Genomic DNA, 25,217 nt, shown 5'->3' with positions numbered 1-25,217 from the left:
CTAAGAGGTGCTTCCTATGCAGGGTAGAGTTCTAAGTTTCTACAGCATGCTCTTCTCTGTGGTACCAGGGCAGCAGGATAGTCCCTTTCACTCAAAATGTATTACATCATTCACACATCAACCACATTTCAGAGCACTGAATCTTATTTGAGTACTTGGAACCGTGGATAGCACATCTACAAATAAAACGCCTTTGCTCACCACACCAATAGCAGCAGTGAGAGATTCTTAACAGAATTCCATCCGTCTACCAAACACAACCCATGGAGCCAAAAAGTAAGTATTTGACAGACCATGAAATTATTAAGTCCATAGACATTTAATTACATTGAGATTTGATTACACTGCAATCAGCTGCTACCTCCACAACAGGGGAAAAAAAAAAATCATTTCAGTACAGGGTCTTGTCACAGGGTATAGATATGAAGTATTTTACTGCCACTTCTTATGCTCCCTGATCACATAGAAGTAATTTAATTGTGAAGTGTCGGTTTCATTATTAATTTTTCACTAGCGTGTCTCACAAGTAAATTTTGTGCCCTGCCTCTTTGATTTTCTAACAGCTTTGCAAAACAAACTTACATAGCAGGAAATTACGTTCTGTATTCTCTTAACAGTGTATTTAACTTATGCAAATGAGAGCTGTTACTCTCTTTTTCCTATTACATCATCAATCATTGAGGAACAGGAATTAAAGACTAGGAAAACTGTAATCTTTTAGAAATAACAAAAAGTCTTAATTGTGGTCAGAATTTTCTTCTGATTCAATTTATTTTCCTGTATGCTCTACTACAGTCACTGCTGGTTTCTTCTGAGGTGCCGTAAGTAAGTTACCCCTCCTTTTTCTTGAAGCACCGTAAATAAGTTACTGTAGTATTTTAAATGTTCCATTTCTAGCAGTCTTGTGAAGCAGGCCAGTGTTCTCCTTCCTTTACAGATAAAGGCACCTCAGCTCTCTTGGCTCTGCATCATTACATTCTTCATAAACATAACTGTTTATCATTTTTAGACTTAGAGAAACTGAAAACAGAAGGGAGTTGTCCTAGGTCACTCTTCTGCACATTTGACTGAGACCCAGAAGTACAGCCCCAACCCCCTCACTTACAGACACTATAGGCATCAGACCACACGATTCCTTCTGGCTCTCTCATTCTGAGGACATTGTCTCCATCGCAGAACTATAGGTTGGTTGTGCCTTGACAGTTTTTAAGTCAAAGAATTTCAAACACTTATATTGTGCTTCAGGAGCTCTGACACGTTTTCATTTCTACTATATAAGTTCTGAGCTCAGATGATTCCAGCGTCCAGGTTTTATAAATCAGAGCTGAGCTGAGCACCACCAGCCACGTTCTCATTGGGGAGAGGAGGAAAGCCAAGGTCCCATATGTTTGCAGCAGGAAATAGCAGGAATAGACCTGCCAGGCTAGGAGGAGCGCCATTGCCAGGTGGACAAGCACAGCCACAAGGCGTCGGACGTGATGGATGTGAGAACGGAAGCTGTGACCCTGGCATCGCAGCATCAGGCACCAACACAGATAGGCCATTAATGGCAGGTTAAAAAACAACATCTGAAAAGAAAAGCAGATTAAAAGAAGATGATGAGTAAGCCAAGTGTTCTGGGTAACACACGAGGACATGGAAAGATGAGAGCACAAAAAAAACTGTCCCAGAGCTGGAACTTCAGGATGCACTTGTAAGACTCTGCAGCTGATAGAGCTGTGGCTGCCTGTGCCTCCGTTCCAGGCCAAGCATTCCTGCCCACTCCCTTGCAGTGGGAGACACTGACATGCACCTGGCCTTCCTCAGAGCTGGTTCAGGGAGCTAGATGTGGCAAAATGCTAGTACAGTAAAAAAAAGGAAGGTCCTTATGTCGGTTTAGCTCTCTGACCCAGCCCACTGTGGTGTCAGGCAAGTGTTAGCACTGGCATAAGGGAGGGACCATGAAGGAGGCAACACTAGCTTGGTCTGGCTTAAATGCCAAGAAAGTACACCCTATCTTTCAGACTAATGGCAGCTGGGAAAATCATAGGGCAGGCAGGTCAGACTGCTGGGAAAATTGGACTCGCGTACTTGGAGAATGACACCTGCTGATCTGAAGGGTTACTGAGTGTGCAAGGGCTGCCCTGGCCATTCAGTTCCTTTTGCCTAACCACTACAGCCTGTGCGCGAGCTGAGAACAAAAACAACAAAAATTTACAGTGGTAAAGCTGTAGAGATGGCCTCTAATCCAGACATCCAGGGAGTCCAAAGCAACATCAAACAGAGGAAAAGGGATGTTTGAGAAAATAATGCACAACCTCCTTCCTTTCTGCTCTTTAAACCTGCAGAACGGTAAGAAAGCTGTTGTAGTCAGGCATGGCCACTAATCTGCTCTATCCTTCCAAGGCTCCTTTCTTTATAAAACTATTTTTAAAAATGAGAAAAAAAATCCCAGAAGAAAGCAGTTTGTCAGCCTTAATTTTTATAAATATGTACCTGTAAAATCCCAACCACAAATGTCAGACCGCCGTGTAAGAAGGAACCTCCAACAAACACCCCAAAGGAAAAACAGGCCCCCACCTGGCCATCTATCAATTCACCTACAAACCATGGTCCTGAAAGAGAGGAAACCAGACATACAGCACCATCAGAAAATACAATACAGACATGGCCCCTTTTCACATGGCTCTTTGTACTCCTGAGCACAAAGTGGTTAACTGGGGAAAATGGCTCCTCTATTGCTTGTTTATAGTAATAAGGCTAATGTTTTCATCTTCAACAAACAGCAATCTGACGAACGTTCCTGATGTGAAAATATCATTGTACACCGATGAGTTGTGACACGCAATGAAAACACTTTTAACTTGGCTTTATCTCTGTGACAATTTTCAATACCACACACACCATTTTCCTTACAAGAGAAATGAAAAGACAGATCCTGTCAAATGCTGGCCTCTTCCCAGAATTACAGTAAGACATATGAAAGACACGGTCATAAACAATTCCAGCGTGGCTCAGCTTAGAAGTCAAAATGGGCAGGCTGCACTCTAATGCATGCGACACTGACTGTCAAGAAAGTAGTTATTTTAGTAACATATTATCAGAGGAAAAATAAGCTAAAATTGTTAGCAACAGAGCCAAGACGTCTTTGTGACACATCACGTGAAATGTACATTCCAGGTACTCATTTTACACCAAGGTACAACCAGATCTTACTGAAAAATAAGTGAAAACCAAGTTAAATTTAAACCACTCACTTTGCTTTCAAAGTAATTTAATAATTTAAGTGTTTAATTATAGGGCTTGTAAGTTAGGTTCTTACAAACAAACCTTTAGTCTCTTCGGACATGCAGTTTTCAAGTTTCACATAGATTTTGTAACTTAAATAGGAGAACAGGGAAAATCAAGATGTTAGATGTCTCATTTTTCATCAGGATCTGATGTGTAACTTAAAAATACTGATTGATGTTCTCACTACCCTAGGTTACTTACCCAGAATGGTGTATAAATTCAGAACCAGAATTGAGTAATAGAAGGTGTTTGTTTTACTGAAGACATGAAGGGAATACGAGGTCAGAGTAAGTAATCCTGGCTTCTCTAAACAGAGACATTTAAGAAAAATACACTTCATTCAGGTTGCAACACATAGACACACATATATATAAATAAAATATAGGTATTTCTGAAACAACTCTGCACATTATTTACTCATTCTATCAAATATTAAATATAAAAATAATATTTGCTATGTCTATAGAACAAATGCAAGGGAATGCATTTCTACTCTTACTGTGATAACTGAAAGTAAGGAACTATAAATATAACTATGTTAAAAACAGCAGAAGCAGCTGCCATTCTAAATGAGTACACTTACTGTATGTAACTAAAGCTCAATGACCATTCTATACCCAGAAAATGAAGTTAGCTAGAATGAAAAACATGGAGAAAGTTCATATTATACGAGAAGTAAGAGATGCAAAACAGTAACTCTGCAAACCCAAAAAGGCAGGTCAGCATGGACTAGATTAACTGGATTTTCTTTGATTAAATCTACTTAGCAAGATCTGATAGCAACCCAGAAAAAATTAAGACTCGGCATTAAAATGGCAGCATTCTGACAAGTGTGTGATGTCAGCAAAAAGGAGCACTATTCATTTTCTAACTGAAGCAGACAATTCCTAGACTGAGACTGAGACAGTCTTCCTATAAAAGCTAGCTTTTAGAGTTTCACCTATTACGTGGCTGCCCTTCTCACAAAGCATTAACTCCCAGAGGGCAAGCCTGACCTTTGGAAATCAGCAGCTCTAACAAATTTGTTCACTAATTTGTAAAACATTTGTAATGGTCTACAGAGTGCTAGCTCTTTTCATTTTCAGCTGCTGAGTTCCATAAAGGCAACTGAAAATCTATTCTTTTCCTATGTAAGCAGTTGCTGTAAGCTCAGGATGCTACATGATTATTAGTATAAAGAAAGGGACATAAGCTGATATGAATAGGAAGGGAGATAGCTTCCAGAAAAACCTCATTAGTGAGGTGTGGTCCAAACAATTGTTCAAAGGATAAATATCACAAGCTTAGCAGTATTATTTTTCATTTACTGGATTTACCACAAACAAAACACCAAGTTATGACAGAACTGGTCATACTATTACATAATATTACTTTGAGAAAGACTCAAGCCTGTTCATGTTCATTGCACAGATTAACAAAAAATATTTTTATAGAAGGAAATCTAGTTGTCCACTCAGGTGACAGAGAATTCTGTGCCAGCTGTAGTGAAACAAGCATACATCGAGAAATAACGCAAAATAAAACATTCCCTTCCCTATGCATTGGATTCTTCAGTGAGAAAATTAAAGTGAAACCTTTAGACCTCAATTAATTGAATTTTTGTTTAAACAAAGATACCCTATCAAGTTTTTAATTTACTGTATTTGATATATTGGAGGTTTTCTGGGTCCCCTTAAAAGCCAGATAGCAGCTTCTGAGAACCCAATCAAACCCCACAGTACTAGATGCAAAATGCATACGGTGACGAAGAGCACAATTACTTATATATTAGCATACAGATATCTGTATGTTAGCATACAGATAAAGAGTAAAAAAGGTTTAGAGAAAATTATATCCTCTAAAATCTACAGACAAACATTGGTTCTAACCTTTGAGTGCTGGCTTTTGCAGGTATCTGAAAATAACGAGCAAGGTCATCTGAATCAGCACAATCAGTCCAAAGAGCACTCGAGCCTGAAAAGACAGTTTTAACTCTAAGCTAGCCCTGGAGTAGTAGCCACCTTTGAGCATGCCTTATGGACATGGAAAGACCAATACAAGGATTTTTAACCAAAACACATACTCAAAGCTTGATGGTGTCATTGAACTGAAGAGTAAAAAGAAACTTCAAGAGTTTCTAAGTTATTGGACTTACATCTTACTGACTTGAATTCAGTTGGACGGCTAAAGTGACAGACCTGAATCTTTCAAAAATGGGGTTTGTAAAACATCAGTTGAAAAAGCATAAATACGCCTCCTATGTAAAACATTTCCCAAGTGCTGTACTGAATAGAACTGCAGTTCAAAACATTGTGGAGAATATCAGTTACTGATTAACAAAACAAATATAATAATTTTGAGCCAATTATGATACTACCCACAGTCATGTGGGCTTTCCTGTGTTGTTCTATAAGTGCATCTAAACTATTATGACATGACTTCTTTGCGTGTACTGAGCTGGAATGCTTCTGGATATGACCTGGAACTTACTGAAGTCAATGGGAATTTTGCCTTCCTGGTTGCTAGAGCTAGCTATAATGTTGGCAGCTGATGCGAGACAAAATGTGCATCTACCTATGCCCCAAAACAGACCATTGTGACTAAATCCAGGCAGTCAACTGTTTGCATGAACCACTGCTGAACATTCATGTTTGGTGTGTGCAACCTGAGAAAGGAAACTTGAAATACTTGTGAAATTCCAGTGGAGTCATACCTGGAAAAAGCAAAGTGCATTCAAGTCTACCAGGAATTATGAAAATGCCTCCTGCAGTATCTGGGGAAACCAACATGGAATGACAGCTGTTTTGCTGAAAGTACTTACTAGAACATAGTGGTCAGTGAGTAGAATAACAGATGGCAAAAAACCAAACCTAAGAGAGAGGTTTTCTTCCACAGCAAATATATGACCCTTTGTGCTAATTCCTCCTGAAGCATCCTAGATGGATACAAAATAAGTGAGCAATTAGATACCAGTAGTGCACAGATTATCTAGTTAAAGCTGCTAATTATCATTGCTGTTTTTCTGGAAAGATCCAACTGATGCATGCATGTCTGGCATACTGCTGAATTAAATAATTCTACCTACAAAGGACTACTTACTGTCAATTTGGTAATTTCAAGTAAATTAGTGATTGTAAGATCATAATCTGAAAGTGCTACATATGAAGGAGATCCTGTCAGAGATTCAGCAACTTGGGGAAGACTGTGACTATTGGCTGCCACCACCACTTGTTCTCTCAAACCTCAATTCTAGATAATAGCCCGTATTAAAATGTTTTGAAGCTTTGTTGTGCTTCTGGGATATATTGATATCAATTCGATATACCGATAAACAACAACAGCGCTATATTTATCCAACAGTTTGATATTTCTGCATGTGTAACACTGACACCTTATCCTCCAGCACATAATAAATGGTTTATTTATAGTAAAGGATTCAGTATGTTTAGTGTGATTACAGCTGAGACAATATTTGGAAAATTGCAGGAACAGTGTACAGCAATTAAGTATTCATATTTTCTCCAGGTACCTAACTCAAGTTAAGACTTCATCCTCCTTGCTTCCCCAAAACTATTCAGTTACTAGATGTAATAGTGATTTATGGCTAGAGGGGAAAGGAAATTAATTTTTTAAAAAATCAAATTCAGTTATCTGGTAACAAGCAATTATTTGCAAGCAAACTATTGCTTGCCTGTATATTGCCTGTATAACCCTCTTCAAACGTTACTCAGTTTTGTGCATGTTTTCATCATCATTAAAAACAAACAAACAAAAAAACCCCAAAGAAACAAAACACTTATAAAATGCAGCTTTCGGAAGTAAAGCATCACAGAAATCGGTTACAAGCGAGGACACGGAATGCTGGCAGTAGAGAAAGGCCATTAGAAAAACGAGCAGTATCGCTTCTTGGCTTGTGAAAAATAATGCCTACCTGGATACCACCAAGCAGGACAAAGCTGACTTTCTCATTACCATTGGGCAAATATGCAGAATGTGAGAACAGTCTGATCAAGTTCTTCAAAGGCCACTTGAAGGTACAAAAATAAAATATAGTACCAAGAACAGAAGCATCACTGAAAAATGGTTTTGGTTGGGGTTTTTTTGTTTGTTTGGGGGTGGGGTTTGTGTGCTTTTGGTGTTTTTTGGTTGGTTGGCTGGTTTTTTGGGTTTTGGGGTTTTGTTTGTTTTGTTTGTTTGTTTGTTACCCACCCAGTAATCTAATATCAGTTAAGCCTGATGTTCTGGGAAACAGAAACAGTATTCACCGTCAGCCTGTAAGAGATCATGAGAAGAACTTCAAACTGATAAACAAAGACAGCATTCCAGTCTTCCAGATCCAGTTCTTTGCCTTCTGAACTATCATGATGCCACTCCCTATTTTCCTTGATCAAGCCCATTTTTTTTTCCCAAGACAGCCTTAAAAGTTAATTGTTGCCTGTTACTCAAAATAATTTATTTTTGACCCATTAGTTGCTCTTCTGTCGTGTCTTATTTCTCATGAAAAATAAGAATCCTTTCTTTTGTCCAGATGCTTTATGAATGTTTTAGTGCTCAGCAGTCAGTGGTTTTTCCTTTAACAAATGCTTTGCTTTTTGTAATCAGACAAATATGAAAGATGACTGTTACCGTGTATTTTGTCCCTAGTTATGTGATGCAGAAGGGTGATGGAGCAGACACAACATAAAAACTCAATACAAATGATGCCAACAGGTACCTTACCTGGACAGTCACATCTATGTGATGGAACCCTTCACTGTAGTTTTGTGGGCTCCACTTCAATACATAGAGAGGGCCAGACACCTGATGAGCATTCCCCAAGTGAACTCCGTCTATATAGACTTTGACAGAGATAATGACAGAAGGAGAGAAGGCCAGAATTCTAAGGAGTAAATAAACAGCAAAATAAACAGACTTGTTACAGGTCTTGCAGATTTATCATTACTTCCTGAAGACCAGTCCCTAAAGATTATGCTTCCTTGTACTTAAGAGTTCAAAGTAATTAGAAATTAAAACGGTGAAATATCTGTAGGCTAATGGTAACACAGTAGCTCTTCACTAGAGTTAGAAGTTCTGTATGATATTGTGCAAAAGAATAGGATAGAAAACTGGGCTGTGGAACAGATGAAAAAGTGGCAGAGATCCTCAGGTCCTGGCAGAAATAATCTTAGAACTCTTGCTGTCAAAATATTTGCTAACACAAGTGGGATGCATCTTCCTGCACATGTACAGACATGTAATCAAATACTTGTAGGTATCTTCATTACAAATTGTCCGTCTCTCTCTCTAAAGTCCTTTGTTGTTGGGTGTTGGGGGGGGGTGGGGTTTTTTTTGGTTGATGTTTTTTGGTTGGTTGGTTTGGTCTTGGTTTTTTTCTTCGGTTTTGTTTGTTCGTTTTTTAAATTTTTGCTAGTCAGAATATAACCTCTCAGACTTGTAACTGAATTTATGAGAAATGGAGTGGAACGCAAGACTGGTATTACAGATCTGAGATACTAACAAATGTAGCACCACTTGGCAGTGCTTACATTCTGAGAAGCAGTGATACTAATATAGACTTAATATATTCCACTTACAGTTTCCTTCATTTCTGGTAATACTGAAGGCATTCCAGAGCGTGTTTCAGTCATATGAAGGACTCTCACATTGTTATGGTGAATGATTCTACCAGTTCTGATATTTAATATAATCATAAGAATATTCAGATAAGGTTCTAAATAGGAAACTGGAAAGTCGGTAGACTTAGTAGGACACTGCTTCCTAACTGAAAAGTATGAAAAACTTCTTTTGATTGTAATTCTGTGTATGCAATATGCCCACGTATTTCATGCATATTGGTCTAACAGCAAATATAAGATGTTGGAAAGGGCATGGAAAATTGAAATACAAATAAAAAAATAAATACAAAAGGTAGAAGTGGAAAGATGGAGAGATTTAAAACAAATATGAAAATTGGCAAAGGCTTAAGATGTTTTAATATAGAAGGGATGTAAAACTGAAAACACAAGAGGAAGTCTGAAGTGAATAGAGAAAACACTTTGAAAAATACATAGACAAAACCCTCAAGTCAGCAGAGGCAGCGTGAACGCATAAGATTAATAACACAGATTACATGTTAATCTAACTCTACCAGCTTTGGTTACATAAAAAAAGTTCAATTGACTTTAGGGGAAATAACTGCATAAATGAAACAAACATGAATTACTACTATATAATCTCCTTTTATCACAGATATGATACAAAATGAGCTCCCACGAACAACCTTCCAGAGAAAACTGAATTCTTTGAATAGTGGACAAATGCATTTAAAAAAAAAAAGGTTTGGTTCTGTGTATACATATACACATGTACATATGTATACATATGTGTATACATATAACTATAGATGCACATTATAATGAAGAAAGACCCCCAACTATTAAAATATAGTTAAATATTGTGAAATCAAGAGACTACAGGGTACCTGATATGAGTGGAATAAAGAATTTTGACTAGTGGTTCATGAGCAGAACTGCTGTAAAGGAAGGATTTGGGATTGGTGATGAGAACTACAGGCCATTCTTCAAAGTTAAGGTCTGCAAAGCTAAAGAGGTCATGGTCAAATGCAAGGATCCGGTACCTATAATGAAAGGAATAATATTTTTTGACACAACCTACTGCACGCACAGCTGATTCCCATGCTTCCCAAGTTCCTAAACAAAACTTCTTTATTTTCAATTTATTCTCTTCTGTAGTTGATCCTGTATTAACCAACTCTGCTGTATTAACTGTACAGCTGGCTACCTTTGATCAAGTTTATTTTATTATAAATCACTGAAGCACCACTCAAAATTCCAAATGTCACGATCTATTGAATTTTGCACGTGACTCAGATAATATCTGAATTCTTTAACATAATATTCAAGTACATTACTACAGTGTCTGTGTAGGTACTCTGGTTATGGACAACGACCCCAGTGTGCTCTCTTCCCCTATGCACACAAGCATCTTTCTTAGGATTACTGCAGAATAAAAGCTAATATACTACTATAGATTCCATGTAGCACTGGACACTTTTTATATGCTGCTAAGGTAACATTTCTCAGGTAGGCTATTTTTGTCTCTAAAATTCTAACAGCTGGTGCAGAGCATGGGTATTTTGAAGTAGCGATACTGAATTTTATTACAAGTTATTTGTCTGCTTTGAATACTAAATGGACATTTAGATGTCCTCTTTTTAATTTCTAAATATCGAGGACAAATCAAAAAATTACTTAACTTATTAGTACACTGTTGGTATAGGGAAAACAACGCCAAACTTACACACAGAGACATTTTTCAAAAACATTAATAGTAATAACCAGTCAGGCAGATTGAATGCTTCTTTCAAATTCTCCAAACAGCGTAAAAGGGAATCACAGCATAACCAGCTAGGCTCCGTATCATAATTTGCTCACACTGGGTTTACTTACCTCCTATTATCCATCCAATCTCCCAATTCGAGTTCCAGAGTGCCACCACGGTGCTGACTGTGCAAGGCTGGCATCAGCCCACCCATTGTATGGAGATGTCCACATAAATATGCTGTGGCAGAACTAATACAAGAACATATAAATTGTGATTATTTGGATGGGAAAGAAATACCACTGCAGAAAACCTGTAAAGTGACAGACAAGTATGTGAGGAGAGGCAAGAAATGTACTTCAGACTGAAAACATACAGGAAAAGAAGAAAGATCTTACCTCATTAATGTTCGTATTCCTGGGGCTGGGGAGATGATTGTTGAGGTGGGAAAATGGCCGAACCAGATAGTGTGATTGCTGTACAGACTTTCTGTTGCCATCAAAGATAGCTCTTTCATTTGATTCTGAAACGGGAGGGTGTTTGAAAGCCAACCAAACCAACCTGTTTAACGTTCAGGCTATTTGGAAAGAATAGCAAAAGGAAAGCAGAAAGAAACTAAAGAATGCAATTCATCCCCCTTTTTTTTTTTTAATTAAACAGAGAATACTCCTGGTTGCTTCAGGGACCTGTGCATGAACAAAACTAGATGTATCCCTAAAATCCAATGTTGGAAAAAGAAAGTGAAAACAAGACACTCAATACCTTCCTTGCAACTGAACACAGGAAAAGTGCAATATAAAGAAAGATTTTTTAGGGTAACCCACAGAACCACCAACGTATTCTTTTCCCTCCTACCTGAAAAGAAACACTGAAAGGCATTAATAAAAGAAACAGAAATAAAGGTACATTGAAAAAGAATTAATTGAGTATACCATGCTGGGTTAATGTAATGGGCTCATTAAGTGAAATTATATTTCATTTGCCTTTATGAATTTGGTCTTTAAGAATATTTTTACCTAAGCTATGCCATCAAATCACTGATGCAAACCTAATTTATTTTCAAATTCCTGGAAGAGGTTTAATTCTTAAAAGTTACAGGCATCTACCTTTACTTTCAGTTTTGTGCAAAAATCTGCAAATTATGCTTTCTGGACTCCTGCTGCTGGGTAATTAGCACGGAAATGCTTCACTTGCTGCAGCCAAGGACAGAAGCTCTAGACTCAACTGCATTTCTTAGCTCCTTGAGAGTTTGCGAACCTGCTTCACCCACTATGGATTACAGTAAACAACGAGAACAGTACCTGACACTCCTACGTCACCTTTCATGTAAGTACCACCTAGTGCTTTACAAACTCCTAATTAAATATCAAGCCTCCTTTAGTCAAGATTAGAGGGAGAACATTTTACTTTTCGTTGAGTCCATTATCACAGGCAAAATATGACATCTGTTTGCCAGAACACAGTAACTCTCTGTTAACACTTCAGAAGAATATCTCAAGAACAACAGCATATCAACAAACTACAGAGAAAATTCGAAGGAAAACAAAATGTTACCTAAGCTGATGTGTGATTTAAACGTTGGGATTGTTATTCTTTCAAAACAATACCATGTAATTTTTGTGGTCTCAGAAGATCACACCTCACTTTCATAAATGACATATTTCCTTATAGCATTATCTTTCACATTATTCCACTGACAAGTGCAACTCTCTCATCTGTAATATTAATGGAAAAAAGCATCTAACAAAGCAAAAAGAAGTGAAATTAGAAAGTCTAGGGTTTGTTTTAGTTTTTGGTTTTGTTTTTAAAGTTTACAGTGTATAAGAAAATTATCACTCAAGTCTAGCTAAATGCTAAGGAACTACTGACAGTATCCTTAAAATGTCCGATTTGACGTGTTTGTACTGGATTATTTCTTAAGAGTAAAAACACAGATACTCGATATATTAAGTGACATGTTCATTTTTCTAAATAGATGTCCCACATGCATAACTTAAAAATGTAAAGATTGTTTTAGATGAACACAAATCTTTCAGACAAATCTTCTTTATAAAGCCAAACAAATAAAAACCCCAAACAAGCTGCTACAGAAGTAAAACAGCCCAGCAATATCAAATGCCAAGACTTATAAAATACCATGTTTAAAAATCCGAAGAAGTTATAGGGTCTTTTAGGGCCTGGGCTGAGTGTGGCATCCACGCAGATGAATGAATAGTTCCCAAAAGAGGTGGTGTGGATGTAATGGAAAGAGCCATCTTTACGCCAGGCAGAGTATTTCCTGCCAAAAAAAATTGGGAATATTGCTGTTAGGAAAGCTTGCAGCAATGACAGAAAATACCTGCATAGTATAAATGCAGGATTTCTTGCATTAGATCTAGCTCCCTCTTGTCACTGCAGTCTCTTCTTAAAAATCAACGGCATTGAAAAGTCTGTACCTCACAGAAAATGAGTAATGGGTAATGTGTTAAGACAAGCAGCAGGTCAGCACACAAACATTTTTAGAACAATATTAGCATAAGTACACTTCCCCTGAGCAACGTGGTACTTTTTTATGGATAAAGGATAGGCCAGCAGTATAAATGATGCAAAACAAATAGGCAAGATGACAGGACTGCAGGATCTAACACCACTCTTAATTAAAGGAGATCTGCAAAGGAAAAAAAAACTACTGTCTTGTACTTATTGTTGGTATCTGAAATAATTTTTCAAACAGAATTTTTCCTTGCTCACCTAGAAATATCAGGGACATCAAGTCTTGTCTCCACTATTTTGTTAGAGATCTTTTAAGTTACTCTGACGTAGAATGATCAGCTGTTGGCTAATGGAATATAGTTTTGAACCAAATAATTTTTGAACCTTTTCAGTTATTTTCCAAAAGATCCAAACCAGAGAAACTGCACTACACCATATCTTATAAATAGCAAAGCCGGCAGCCTTTCCTCTTGTTTATTACTCTTTTTTGTTTCTTGACATAGCAAATCTTACTAGTTCTCCTGTCACCTGCGAAATGTCATCACAAGTCTTCATTCAAAGAATAAAGAAGAGAGCAAAAAGGGGTGCTGCTCTTTTGCACATTACCTGATGTTAATTGAGCCCTTAATCTTAAAATACTCTACAAGAGAACTGTAAACAGTGAAGGACTTAAAAGACATGTCAACTAATTCACCTTTTTCCCCCCCCCCACTGTGGTTTTATGCTAATATGGGCCACAATAAACACATGTAATAATGAATATATATGTGGCTTTCTCTCCTTCCATTGACAATAGGTATTTTCAGTTTTTCTAACTTCTAAAGTTTAAGTGCTTTCGATACTTTATGCTAGATAGGAATTGCATCTGGCAAAGACAGATAACATTCCAACTAATGGTAACGGCTAAATTGCTCAACTGAGAATTAAATTCTGTAACTGAAATGATTATGAGTAAATCTAAAACTTATTGGGTTTAATGGAGGGGGATTTTTTGTTTTCTTTTGGGTTGATTTTTTTTTGCATGTATGTGTTCGGGTTTTTTGGTTTTGGTTGGGTTTTTTTTGCTGTGTTTTGTTTTTTAAACTCCCTGCATGATATGTGGAAGATAAAACATCCCTGAGTTCAGATGATGAGTATAGTTTGAAGACAGCCATCCAGAAAGCAGTTCATAACAGTATTCCTCCACCTATCAGAATAAACAATAAAATTGCCAGAAAGGTTGAGCTGAATAGAATAAAAGCCAATATATGAAAAAGAAGTTTCAGGTATAAATCAATTCTTCCAATGTCATAAAGACCCTTTCACAATGTTTATTTTTTTGAAGGTAATGTTACTTTTATTAACATCATAAACTTCAAATAAGAAAACTGGAAGCTCAGTATCATGATCCTAAGATTCCTGCCTTTAGTGCCACTTAGAGTATGTGTAACAGTTGAATCAAGCTCTGCTCATGCTGTGGACATAAAATAGGAACCCGTGCTTTTGTGTAAAAATCAATACAACTGCTGCTGCCTTTAATTTTAACACATGAACACCAGAATGTGGTGTTGAGTAACTGTTTTCCCTGGCCTCTATTTTTATATCTGCAAGCTACAGTGCTCTAAGGTGTACATCAAAGAATGAATTATTTGTTCAGGATCACATAAAGGCAAGAAGACAGTGCCTTACTGTCACTCAGACAACAAAAAACAAAACCAAAAACAAACCCCAAACAAAAAAACCCCAACATTGTCCTTTTGACTGTTTAACTTTGCAAGGGTGGGGGAAAATAAAAGGCTTCCACAAGACTCATTTCACTCCACTGTATCCCCTCTCTCTTCCTAGAGTGTGGCACATTTACTAAAAATTTTCTTAATCTTTGTATTTTATTAATGCATCAGATCAATAAAATTGTCCCTGTAAAGGTAGTTCTGCCTGTAGTGATGCTGTATAGTTTTTGAGGACTCTTAGTGCCTTTCTTCAGTCTTAGAAAGTATGATAAATCTCATTAAAGTGTCTTTGTTTTGCTACGATGGCAGGCTATAATGAAGCAAAAACCATAATGAGGGCACATTTGTTTAGCAAGAGACTGTTCATTAATAAGCAAAGACTTTTCACCTGACACTGAATTTCATTCAGAAGTTCTTAGGTTGGCTAAATTGCTTTGAAATGTCACACTAATCCTTTCCAATCCCTTTTGCTATCAGTGCCTCTTCAGTGTGGACTAGAGGCAGGTAATCCATGCATCTTTTCAAACACTAAGCTTGTCCAGGCCAAACAACAATTCAGGGATGATCTGGCAAATTCACTGGTGCTACATCTTCCCACGCATGCCACTAGGACTTCTGATAGCAGCCTTAGAGCGGAAGGCTGATACTAGACTGTCATATAGCCACAGCTGTGGCAAAACATACAGGGATGTACACTGCACTTGCGTATCCAAAAGCCTTGTTAGCACCATACATTCATCCCTTCATAGTAAATCTGCATGTGAATTCCATGTTCTCCTACAAACGCAGCTGCTGTAGGATCCTATCCCACAGAATTTATAGGAAAACATATCTGCTCCTGCCAGGCCCCAGGGAGCTGCAGCAAACCGATGTTTAATCTGTGTTCTTATTGCAACATGGATGGCTTAAGAGCCTGAATTAAGGTAGAATTTAGGTTTCCAAGTCCTCCTCCAATTCCAAAAAGTCAAAGCACCACCAAAATTATGAGACAAGACTTGGATTCAGATGTGAAAGGCAGGAGAAACCGAGAAGTTAAATATGAGTTACAACTGAGGCTACCTTTACAATGTACAAGCAAAAGAGCCGGCTGAAGAGGGGAAAGTTTCCTCACCTATCTTCACATTTAAATCTCAAATGCATTCCTCAAGAACATTTGTCCACCCATCATCATCACCTGCCTTCTTGCTTCTCTACCTTGTTTTCTAAAATGCGTCAGATGTGAAGAAATGGCTCAGATAAATTTTAGGCCCACGTAACATGGAAATCCTTTTTGGGCCCAGAAAGGACATGAAAAAATTTATGTTTTCTCTTGCTGTCTTTTTTAATCTATTTTAAGGAAGAAAAGCATTCTTTGGGAACACTGGTTTTAGAGAAATATATCACACAGCTGTTCTGAGGAAACTGAACACAACGCTCAGAACATTTCATAGACCCAGGCAGATTTACAATATATTCAATTACAAAACACAGAGGGATAAGAGATAAGACTTTTCTGTTTTCTCAATCTATTCTGCTCTACTAACTGGCAATGGAAAAGACACAGGGGATAGCAAATATGATCCTGGACTATAGGAAAGACAGTGAAAAAACATATATGTGATAACTAAAAACAGAATATTGTTTAGTGAGTTTGACCTTGAATATAATGGCATCTGTATGGTAAATAAGAGTACCTGTAATAATTCTGAACACTATCCAAGTGTGGAATGTTGAATGAATCTGTAAGGGAGAGAAAAAGGAAATTAAGAAACTTTCAGATCAAACTGATCATTGGCCTCTATTTTATTTCCTAATGTTGAAATAAAGCAGTCTCTGCAGGCACTGGAGAGTTGGGGTTTTTTTTAAACACATAACTGACAAGCAGACCGTCTAGCTGTGCGTGTGAGACATTATATACTTGATGCAGTTGACCTAAAAGTGGAAATAGTTTTCTCATTTAAGTTTCAATTCAAAGATAAAGTTGTTGTGGGAATGTAAATTGTCAGCGGCCAAAAGCTAATCACATGTCTCCACTTTAGCCACAAAGCATTTCAGAAGCTTTTCGGATTAGGTGCATTCTCTGTAAGACTTAACTTATCCAAGGAAAATAAAGTAGCAAGAGCATCAGAGAATAGCATTGGTACTACAGACAGCAGCTTGGGGAGGTCTGTACTGCAGCTGGGGTCCACCTCTCCATTAAGGCTGGTAACAGAAGCCTGATAGGGAAAAGGGAGTGAGACGTCATATACGGGCTGTATATGACAAAGCATGTACTTTTTTCCCTAGTACTAGGCTTTCTAGTTTTGCCCTTCCTGTAGCAGCTGGCTAATATAGCCTCAAGGTTGTTAACTTGTGTTTGAATGCCTGGAATGCGGCCACAGCTATGATGTGTACAAACTTCTTTTTATTCTGAAGAAACCAAATTCCCTTTAATTGCCGAACATATGATACCTTTTAACTTAAACCTGTGGGGGGCGGTCTATGACAAGTAAATTGAAACCATTTCTTCAGTAGGGTAAGGTCGTAGTTTGCCCTTCCATTACAAGATGGAGTGTATAAACTAACGACCTAGAAACTAACATCTGAAGCTATGTTCTACCACTTGCCAGGCAAAAGCAATAAATGAAGGCTCTTACTTCCCTGGTACTAAAACTCCAGTAAATGCTTGTAAACAAAGTGTGCACTCAGTAGAGCAGACACGTGGATGGCAAGCCCTTCTCCTGACTCATAACTACTGCTAACGTGCTAGTAAGTACTAACACTTTACCTCTATATTCTAGCTTGCCTACATCAGCTCTGTAATTATAGGAAAGAAAGAGATGTTTAATTTCCTTCTTACCGTGATTCCCTTTGATGTCTATCCACTTGGTTTTTTCCATGACCCTTGATCTCTTCAGGATTGACTGGTAAGTTTTCCATTCCGCTTCTACCTGCTCAGATCCCAGTTTATCTCTTGTCTTAGCATCTGTCAGGTCACCTGAAAGCGTACAAAGGTGAGATAAAACTAGAAGCCTACACAGCTTACACAAATACCGTAACTGAGCTCCTACTGTAAGTGGCTGCAGGCCTCCTGTATGCAATCTGGACATTCCTGTCATCCAGTCCAAGAGGCTACTAAAAGGGCAAATGCCTTCTAATGCAGATGCGGCAGCCTGTTGAAACATCTATCAACCACATCACTGCAGCACTTTTACTAATGCCATGCCAAAGCAAAGCAAATTGTTGCACATTCATTGTATCTGAAGATTCTAGTCATAGAAGCTTTGTTTAACCTCACACCTTCTGTATCCCCTCAAGCTCCAATTAAAGTTCAAACCATTCCCATTTCTATTCATACAGTAATGCCTCCCTGCATAGCTACTTAAAAGATGAATGCTAACTATTTCTGAACTATTAACTTAAAAAGCAAGCAGTGGGTAAGTAACTCTCTGTAGAGTCTAGCATTGAGATTCTAAAGCCTTGCATACAGTGACAGTTCAAAGTCTTTTTGATTTGCTTGCCAAAACTTAATCCATTTCAATAACAATAGTGAGCTGTCAAATGAAATGGCAAGGACTACTTCACCTGTCTTGGTATGGTATGTCCAAACGGAAACCAGCAATGAAATTTTACATTAGTTCATAGGTGAATTTCATACAAATGAGCAGAGATTGTTCTGAGGGAGGAACTGGCTCTTAACGACTAATCAGAGGCATTGCTCACTTCTGTAATTTCAATTACAAAGAATGATGTAGAATCGCTACCAGGAGGACATGAAGTAAGGAGGCTGCTAGCAAGTACTAAGGTGTAGCAACAAATACTGGGGGGAAAAAAAAAAGCTATATTGCATAATTATCTTTGTACGTATAATACACACTAAACTCACTGTCAGACTCAAGACGTTGAAAAAAAGCTAATTCTCTTGAGTTGAGAAGTTACTCTCTTCTGCTTCTAGCAGTCTATGTTCAGCTGCAATTCCACTTCCATTGCTTAAGGTACCTTAAGGCTTTGAAGTTCTCTCTTGAGATCCTAGAATTTTGCTTATGGGTCCTTCCTTTGACAGCACATTCAACAGGAAAGTCACACTTTTGAATTGCTTACCTGTTGCTAGAACAAGTACTGGCCGAATTACGTCAATTGTTTCAGAACAGAATTTTTCAAAGTCAGGAGCTCGTTTGGGATCCCGAAATTTACTGATATGAATATCTGACACCTGCAAAACAGAAAAATGAAACACTGTCCCAAGCAGGGAATTACTGTTGCCCAGGTTGTTCCACAAAGCCAAGTACGTAAGAACACAATGTAAGAACAGCCATAGCGATTCATACCAGTATAAGGGATACAGAGAGAAACAGAAGTGGATGACTAGGGGAGAACAAAAGCAGAGCAAGCATATGGTATTGCATCTCTAACCCCTAAAATCACATTTACATCACAAAAATTTCCTTAAATCCAAGGGCATACAATAATATGGGGAAATACTTATGTATCTACAGTAGGGTTTCATGGCTCTAAGTGGCCTGTTGACTTGAAAATTCTGTGAGCTTCTCGTGCAACACAGTGATCTTGCTGCGAGAGAGAATACTAAGTAGTTCTGCAAAGCAAGAATAGGCTAAAGTTACCTAGGACTCAAAGCATTCTGATAACTAATTTCGTACCTGGTGTGACATCTCCAGTAGCTGGGTGGAAGGACTTTTAGCATTCTACCCATTATTTTAATGAGCCTAATGAGCGTGTTTAGATCCCATTCCATATGTTTTCATGAAGGCAAAGATAATCCAAGAAATTATGATACCACTTGTACATAACTGTAAAAGATGCCGTTCATTTCTGAACCAAACAGTCAAAGCTCTCACATCAGAAGAGCCGTATGGGGTGGGATGGGGGAATAAGAAAAGACAGAAATATTATTTTTTTTTTAAATATTGTGGCTTTTCAGGCCTGTCCGAAATAAATCTTGGGTGAATGTTTTCAATTCCACTTTTCATTCCACTTCAGTCAATCAATTAATAAATTCTCCTCCTCAGTTTAGACAAATGGTATTTGATGCTCAAAAAACAGCCAGCACATGCTCATGGCCATTTGATGATATCATTAACTGAGAAAGAAAAACTTGAATACATGTTTTTAATTCTGCTTAGAGAAATTCCCCATTTGCTTATATGGAACTTTTGCCTAGATCAGAATTGGATGCTAAAAAAGGTAAACACTTAGACATAACCTTGACTTCATTTTTCTTGATACAAGCTAGTGTGAATCAAAGTGCACAGTAAAACTACCTTGATACATCAAACTTAGTTTAATCATTGACAAGGATACATCTTATGTTGCTCCTGCTCAGCCTGTGAATTCATCTTTCTCAGCAATCAAACAGAGAAAATAAAAACTTCTATCATTGCTGACTCCAGATTCTTGAGCAAAAAGTCTTACAAGAAACCTTACTCCTGCTCTGCCAACAACTACTGAGAAGGTAAATTTCCAACCTTCCAGCAGATAGTGGTTGAGAAGCCTCATTTTCTACAGAGATCTTCCCACTTTTTTCCCCTACTATGATATGAGTTTAAGATTTTCTCATAAGTTCTAAGAGTTACAGTGTCCCGGGACTTCTGAGAGCTGGAAATAAGTTTGTCATCGCTAAAAGCCATGAAATATGGGGATCTTGGGAATGGAGCGTCTCCTATTTTTTTTTAACTTCAAAAGATGTTCCAATAAAAGGGAAGTCAGTGGGCACGGCGCAGAGCTTGCAATGCTCTTATTTAATTTCCAAAACTATACATCAAAGCCCACTTGCTGCATTTCTTCGCTCTCTCCCCTCCCTCTGACTGATGTGGAAACTTGGTGCCCTCTCATTGCATCACAGGCAGTAACTTTTGTCAAAATTAGTTGGAAGAGACTTAGGAGTAAGGAGAAATCACCATCCGCGTTCCTTATTTAGAGAAGATGTGGGCCAGGAAAGGCAGACATTAACAAGGGAGAATTACAAGGCCTATAGCAACAGTAGAAAATCAACTGTAAGCTTGTAAAATATTGTACTAGAGTGCGCACTGGGAAAGAAAGGAAGTTCTGCTGTAAGAAAGGTGAAAGAGCCATTACAAGGTCACAGTACAAAGATTGAAATTAAGTTCAGTTTAAGAAAAGACAGTCCTGTGGATGGGAGGGAAAACAAGGCAGGAACTGCTGGGGGTGGAACTGATCATCTTGAGCTCTGTCCAGTGACCTAGGCTAGACCTATGGAGTCACCAGGGAGCCTGAAGCCTGTTTCCCACAACATCATCAGGGACAACACTGGATTTAGTGCTTGCTTAATTTCCAAGTTAGGTCAATGATAAAGTAGCTGTTAAAGGGCACATCTGAAACAGACCATAACCACTTGAAAGTAAAGCCAAGTCTCAAATTAGCTGTGCCATGACCTATCCTTGGGAGAGCTCCACTTGCAGTAACACAGACAGAACATAGCAAGTGAAGCACGGAGCTGTGCAGGCTGCTTGTCGGCATGGCTCTGCAGCTGCTACATGCTGCTGTAGTTAACTCTCTTCAAGATAGCAGCTAAAATAGGGGCTTTATCTACATTAATTTAAGCATATCTCTCATCTTGAAATCTGTTCTGCCACAAAGATAAGCCTAAAGTCACTTAAGGAAAAAATTACTGGAAAAACTGACTTAGAAAATAACATAGCAATAGGAGAGAACAAAAGGACTAATAATATGCTGGCTTATGCGCCAAGAGCATTGCCTACAGCTAATACATTTAGGCAAAGTGTCCCTGAGTTTGAGTGTGAGAGAAAAATAGTAAAAGCAGCCCATTTGTTAGAAGGAACTGCACAGCAACCCCTGTGACATCTCAGCCATCGATAGCCTACAAATACGTAAACAGCCTGCGGTTAGTTACACACTAAGTGCTTCAGGAATGCTTGGGGGAAAGAGTCAGAAAAGAGGCCACAGAAGCACCCAAATCCAACAATTCACTTGCAAGACTACGCCAGGTTAATTTGGATTTTATGTTCAACCTGGGAACAAAGCTGGGTATATTAAGCTAGCACACATCACTCTTACACTGGCCCAGTACCTTCTATTGCTAAAAATCGGTGTAAGCATTTTATCAGTCACCCAACTTTTCTGAGTTTTGGAAGGGGAAATGGGCAGGCAGAGCCTGCATTTCTCACTGGGATACTAGGAAATACTGCATCGGGTACTGATGCAATGTACAGGACAGTGTAATGATTCGGTAAGTTTTAATCACCCGCTTCTACCACTCATGTCTTATCGTTTGGCCGGTCTAGCAAGCTGGCCAGACACCTGTAGCTTCGGCTTGACTGTCCCCCTTCTCGGTGGGCTCGCACCGCCCCCTCCGCCGCTGCCGACCCCGAAAAGCGAGGGCCGGGCGATGGGGGGTGGGGGTGGGTACCCCAGACAGGCGCCGCCCGCTGCCCCCCGGCCCCACTCACCTGCACCACCCACAGCAGGTTGGCGGCCTCCGCCCCGGGGCTGGGCTGAAGGGCCCGCCGGCGCCGACCCCCCGGCAGCTGCCTCGCCGCAGGCGCGTACCAATCTAGTAGCAAGGCCAGGGCAGCGGCCACCGCCAGCAGTCCCAGAGCCAGCCTCAGCATCCCTCCCCGCCGCGCCGCCGCCATGGGCCCGCCCCGGGCGGCCCCTCCTGCCCGCCGCCCGCCTCACCACTTCCGCGTGGCGGCCCACCTCCTCGGCCTATCGGGCCGCCCCCACCGCTCCTCTATGGTTGGCTCGGAGGACCGGTGCCAGCTGGAGGAAAGGGTGGGCGTTCGGAGGTTTTATCTTGGGGAGGCTGGGGTGTCCGACTGGAGCTTCCCAGCTCCCCTCGACCCGCCTGGGCGGCCCCACTGTCCCCCCAGCTGCAGGGGCGCCTGGAAATGCCCAGCCTAAAATTGGACAAGCCTAAGGGCTACCTGAAAGGAGGTTGTAGTGAGGTGGGTGTTGGTCTCTTCTCCCGAGTTACTAGCAATAGAATGAGAGGACTGCATCAGCTGCATCATGGGAGGTTTAGCTTGGATATTAGGAAAACATCTTTACTGAAAGAGTCGTCAGGCACTGGCACAGGCTGCCTGGCGAGGTGGTGGTGTCACCATTCCTGGAGGGGTTCAAAAAGCATGTAGACATGGGACTTCAGGACACGGTTTAGGAGGCCTGGGGGTGTTGGGCTGACACTTGGGCTTGATGATCCTAGAGGTCTTTTCCGACCTTAATGATTCTATCATTCTATGAAATGTGCTGTCTGCCTTTGGCCTTAAGCTGTTTTCATGATTTGGGGGATGTATGCACCTTAAGAAGGCCTCGGGATGATACTTTGGCCAAGAACAGTCAGGACACAATACAGACATATGAAGAGATCAGTGTCTCATCCCACTTTCTTCCAAGTACAGCATATAAACATGCACTTTTTTCTTCATCCATCAATATCTATACTTCTACCCACACATAAATCTAGGCAATTAACTCTTTTTGCTCCTGACATACTTGGAAAGTCTTTTTATGATTTTTCAAACACTTTTTTTTTCTTCATATACACCATTTTAAACACTGTAGCAACCTCAGAGTTTCATAATTGATAAGTTATTCTTTGCTATCAGCTCTCCGTTTTCCTAACTGCTGCCCACACTTACTGTTGAGGTTTTTTTCTTAACATCTTAAGCATGAGTTTAGCTGGAAAAGGTCACCTGCAAATTTTATCCCACCCATATTGATAGATGAAGGACATGGAGAAGTTGCTTGGAGGCTTGAAGCAGTAAGACTACCATGGAAGGAGGCAGACTTCTTCCAAACAGAGTGTTCTGTTAATAGGTGGAAATTTAGCACTGTCAGTCCAGTTGAGGGATGCCCTAACAGTACCATCGCTATTAGTCCAGTCATGCCCAATAACTTTTCATGGCCAGGTCCACTAATGGTGCAGTTTATTGAAGCAGCAGAAATACAGGTTCTTACCAGATTGCCAGTGATAAAGGCACTGCCTGCAAAGCACATGCAAGTATAAAGCGCTAAAACACAAAATAATAAGCTTGTTCTCTAAATTTCCCAGGGAATCACTCTGTGTAACCAAGTGTAGGCATCCCTATGGGGAGAGGGAAGAGAGGTTCAGCCCATTGACTGATCCCAGTAGTCCACAATGATATCTTCCCTCACATTCCTCTCTCTTTAGGTCATTTTATACTACTTTATGTTTAGATGGAGCTTGAGTGACCCTAGTCATACATACCTTCGTTACTGATTGGTGTAGAAATTCCTCTTCTTGATTTAAAGGTATAGACTAAGAGAAATGCAGAGCAGCTGGTCAGTGACAGGTGGTTGTACCTTGGAAGGGGGTAGCTTTGGGATGGATGTGTGTGTTTTAGTATTATAATGAGGTTATAATGAGCAAGGTTCATCCACAGGGCATGAAGCTACCATGCTGGTCAATGTGTGGCTCTGTGGTTCCATCAAGTTCTCAGACCTGCAGCGATTTATGGATAAGTTTAGCCGTGGAGCCTTCGCTCCACTCCCTCCTCCAGTTATCTCTTAGAACTAGTACACCGAGCTCCCCCAGCATTCCTAACATCTAAGAGTGCAGGTGGTGTTGCTTAGGGAATGGTCACTGAACTGATATTCAGCATGCCAACTGTATTTCACCCTGGAAGTTAACTTTTATGAAATGTGGATATAACTTTAGCCTCAATAATTTCAACCTCAATAATTTTGCCCCCAGTAATCATTCCTCATAGAGATATTAGGCATTTGATAGGTGGTTAGTAGGTATGCCTGCAAGGTCCAAAGCTACAGCTATTCACCTATTTTCCCCAGCCCTGAAAAGGCACACACAGAGGGAATTGTGCAACAGGACTGGTTTGCAACAATCTGGAAGTCTTCCAGCAGCACTTAGGCCAGGCCTGTTACATTATCAGCCAAGTTCCTAAATGCCCTAACCTTCTGCTGGAGTAGCAAACACAGAGTACCCAGAACAGTTATAATATGCTGTAGCAAGGAGGTGTGGAGGAAAAATTTTTACCTTGGAGACAGGCACGTGCCTCAAGCTACCGCTGCCTCCTTCGCTTGTACGAAGATTGTAAGATTTTGCCTTCGCTTAGCCCAAATGGGAGATGTATGCCATGTCTGCTGAAGTAGTATGGATCAGCATCGCTGCGTATGAAAATCACTGCAGCTATTATCTTCCTTTTAATACAGGGCCCTCAGCGAACACCCGCACTCTGCGGTTTAAACGCCCGCGGAGGAACTTTACCCGCGTAACTCTGCAGACAGGACGAAGACAGGTTTCGCCCGCCGACCGCCCTGACCGATCCTGAGGAAGCGCTTTTCTTCAGCCTCCCGGGGAAGGCGCCGCCGGACGGCGCAGGCCTCCCCAGCCACTCACGGCACTCCTCAGCGGGCCTGCCCAAGCCCGCTTCGCCTCCAACGTGCCGTACGTCCCCCGCCCTCAGCCCTCCTCCGCCCCGGGCCAAGGCGCACGGACAGCCGCGCCGCCGGCCTGCCCCTCCTCGCCCCAAA

The 25,217-nt window shown here is 40.0% G+C and overlaps 1 protein-coding gene across 2 annotated transcripts; it reads right to left on the bottom strand.

Moving 5' to 3' along the window:
- Positions 1–300: 300 nt before the first annotated feature.
- Positions 301–24,977, bottom strand: TMEM62 (transmembrane protein 62). 2 transcript variants are annotated; one of them, XM_075105687.1, is made up of 15 exons: positions 24,952–24,977; positions 23,935–23,985; positions 18,810–18,921; positions 17,569–17,706; positions 16,424–16,469; positions 12,706–12,847; positions 10,968–11,092; positions 10,698–10,820; positions 9,710–9,865; positions 7,969–8,128; positions 6,071–6,184; positions 5,139–5,223; positions 3,472–3,576; positions 2,476–2,594; positions 301–1,568 (listed from the first exon to the last, which is right to left on the bottom strand). In XM_075105687.1, the coding sequence occupies exons 4-15, from the start codon at positions 17,606–17,608 to the stop codon at positions 1,242–1,244; spliced, it is 1,542 nt and encodes a 513-aa protein (XP_074961788.1). In that variant the 5' UTR covers positions 17,609–17,706; positions 18,810–18,921; positions 23,935–23,985; positions 24,952–24,977; the 3' UTR covers positions 301–1,241. The 2 variants fall into 2 exon arrangements, with proteins under 2 accessions (XP_074961788.1, XP_074961787.1); XM_075105686.1 differs by lacking the exons at positions 23,935–23,985; positions 24,952–24,977 and adding an exon at positions 22,154–22,388.
- Between the last annotated feature and the right edge of the window lie 240 nt (positions 24,978–25,217).

This window comes from Phalacrocorax aristotelis, chromosome 10 (assembly GCF_949628215.1).
Source record: "Phalacrocorax aristotelis chromosome 10, bGulAri2.1, whole genome shotgun sequence".
Lineage (NCBI taxonomy): Eukaryota > Metazoa > Chordata > Aves > Suliformes > Phalacrocoracidae > Phalacrocorax > Phalacrocorax aristotelis.
This window is presented reverse-complemented; position numbering and strand designations above follow the sequence as displayed.

Bases quoted from the DNA above. Each gene is read 5' to 3' on its own strand.
- TMEM62 (XM_075105686.1), bottom strand. From the start codon at position 22,339: ATGGCGGCGGCGCGGCGGGGAGGGATGCTGAGGCTGGCTCTGGGACTG. The intron at 16,470-17,568 runs GTAAGAAGGAAA...TCTCCCTTACAG, and splicing joins AGACATCAAAGGGAATCACG to ATTCATTCAACATTCCACAC. The intron at 8,129-9,709 runs GTACCCTGTAGT...TTTACTCCTTAG, and splicing joins CTTTATTCCACTCATATCAG to AATTCTGGCCTTCTCTCCTT.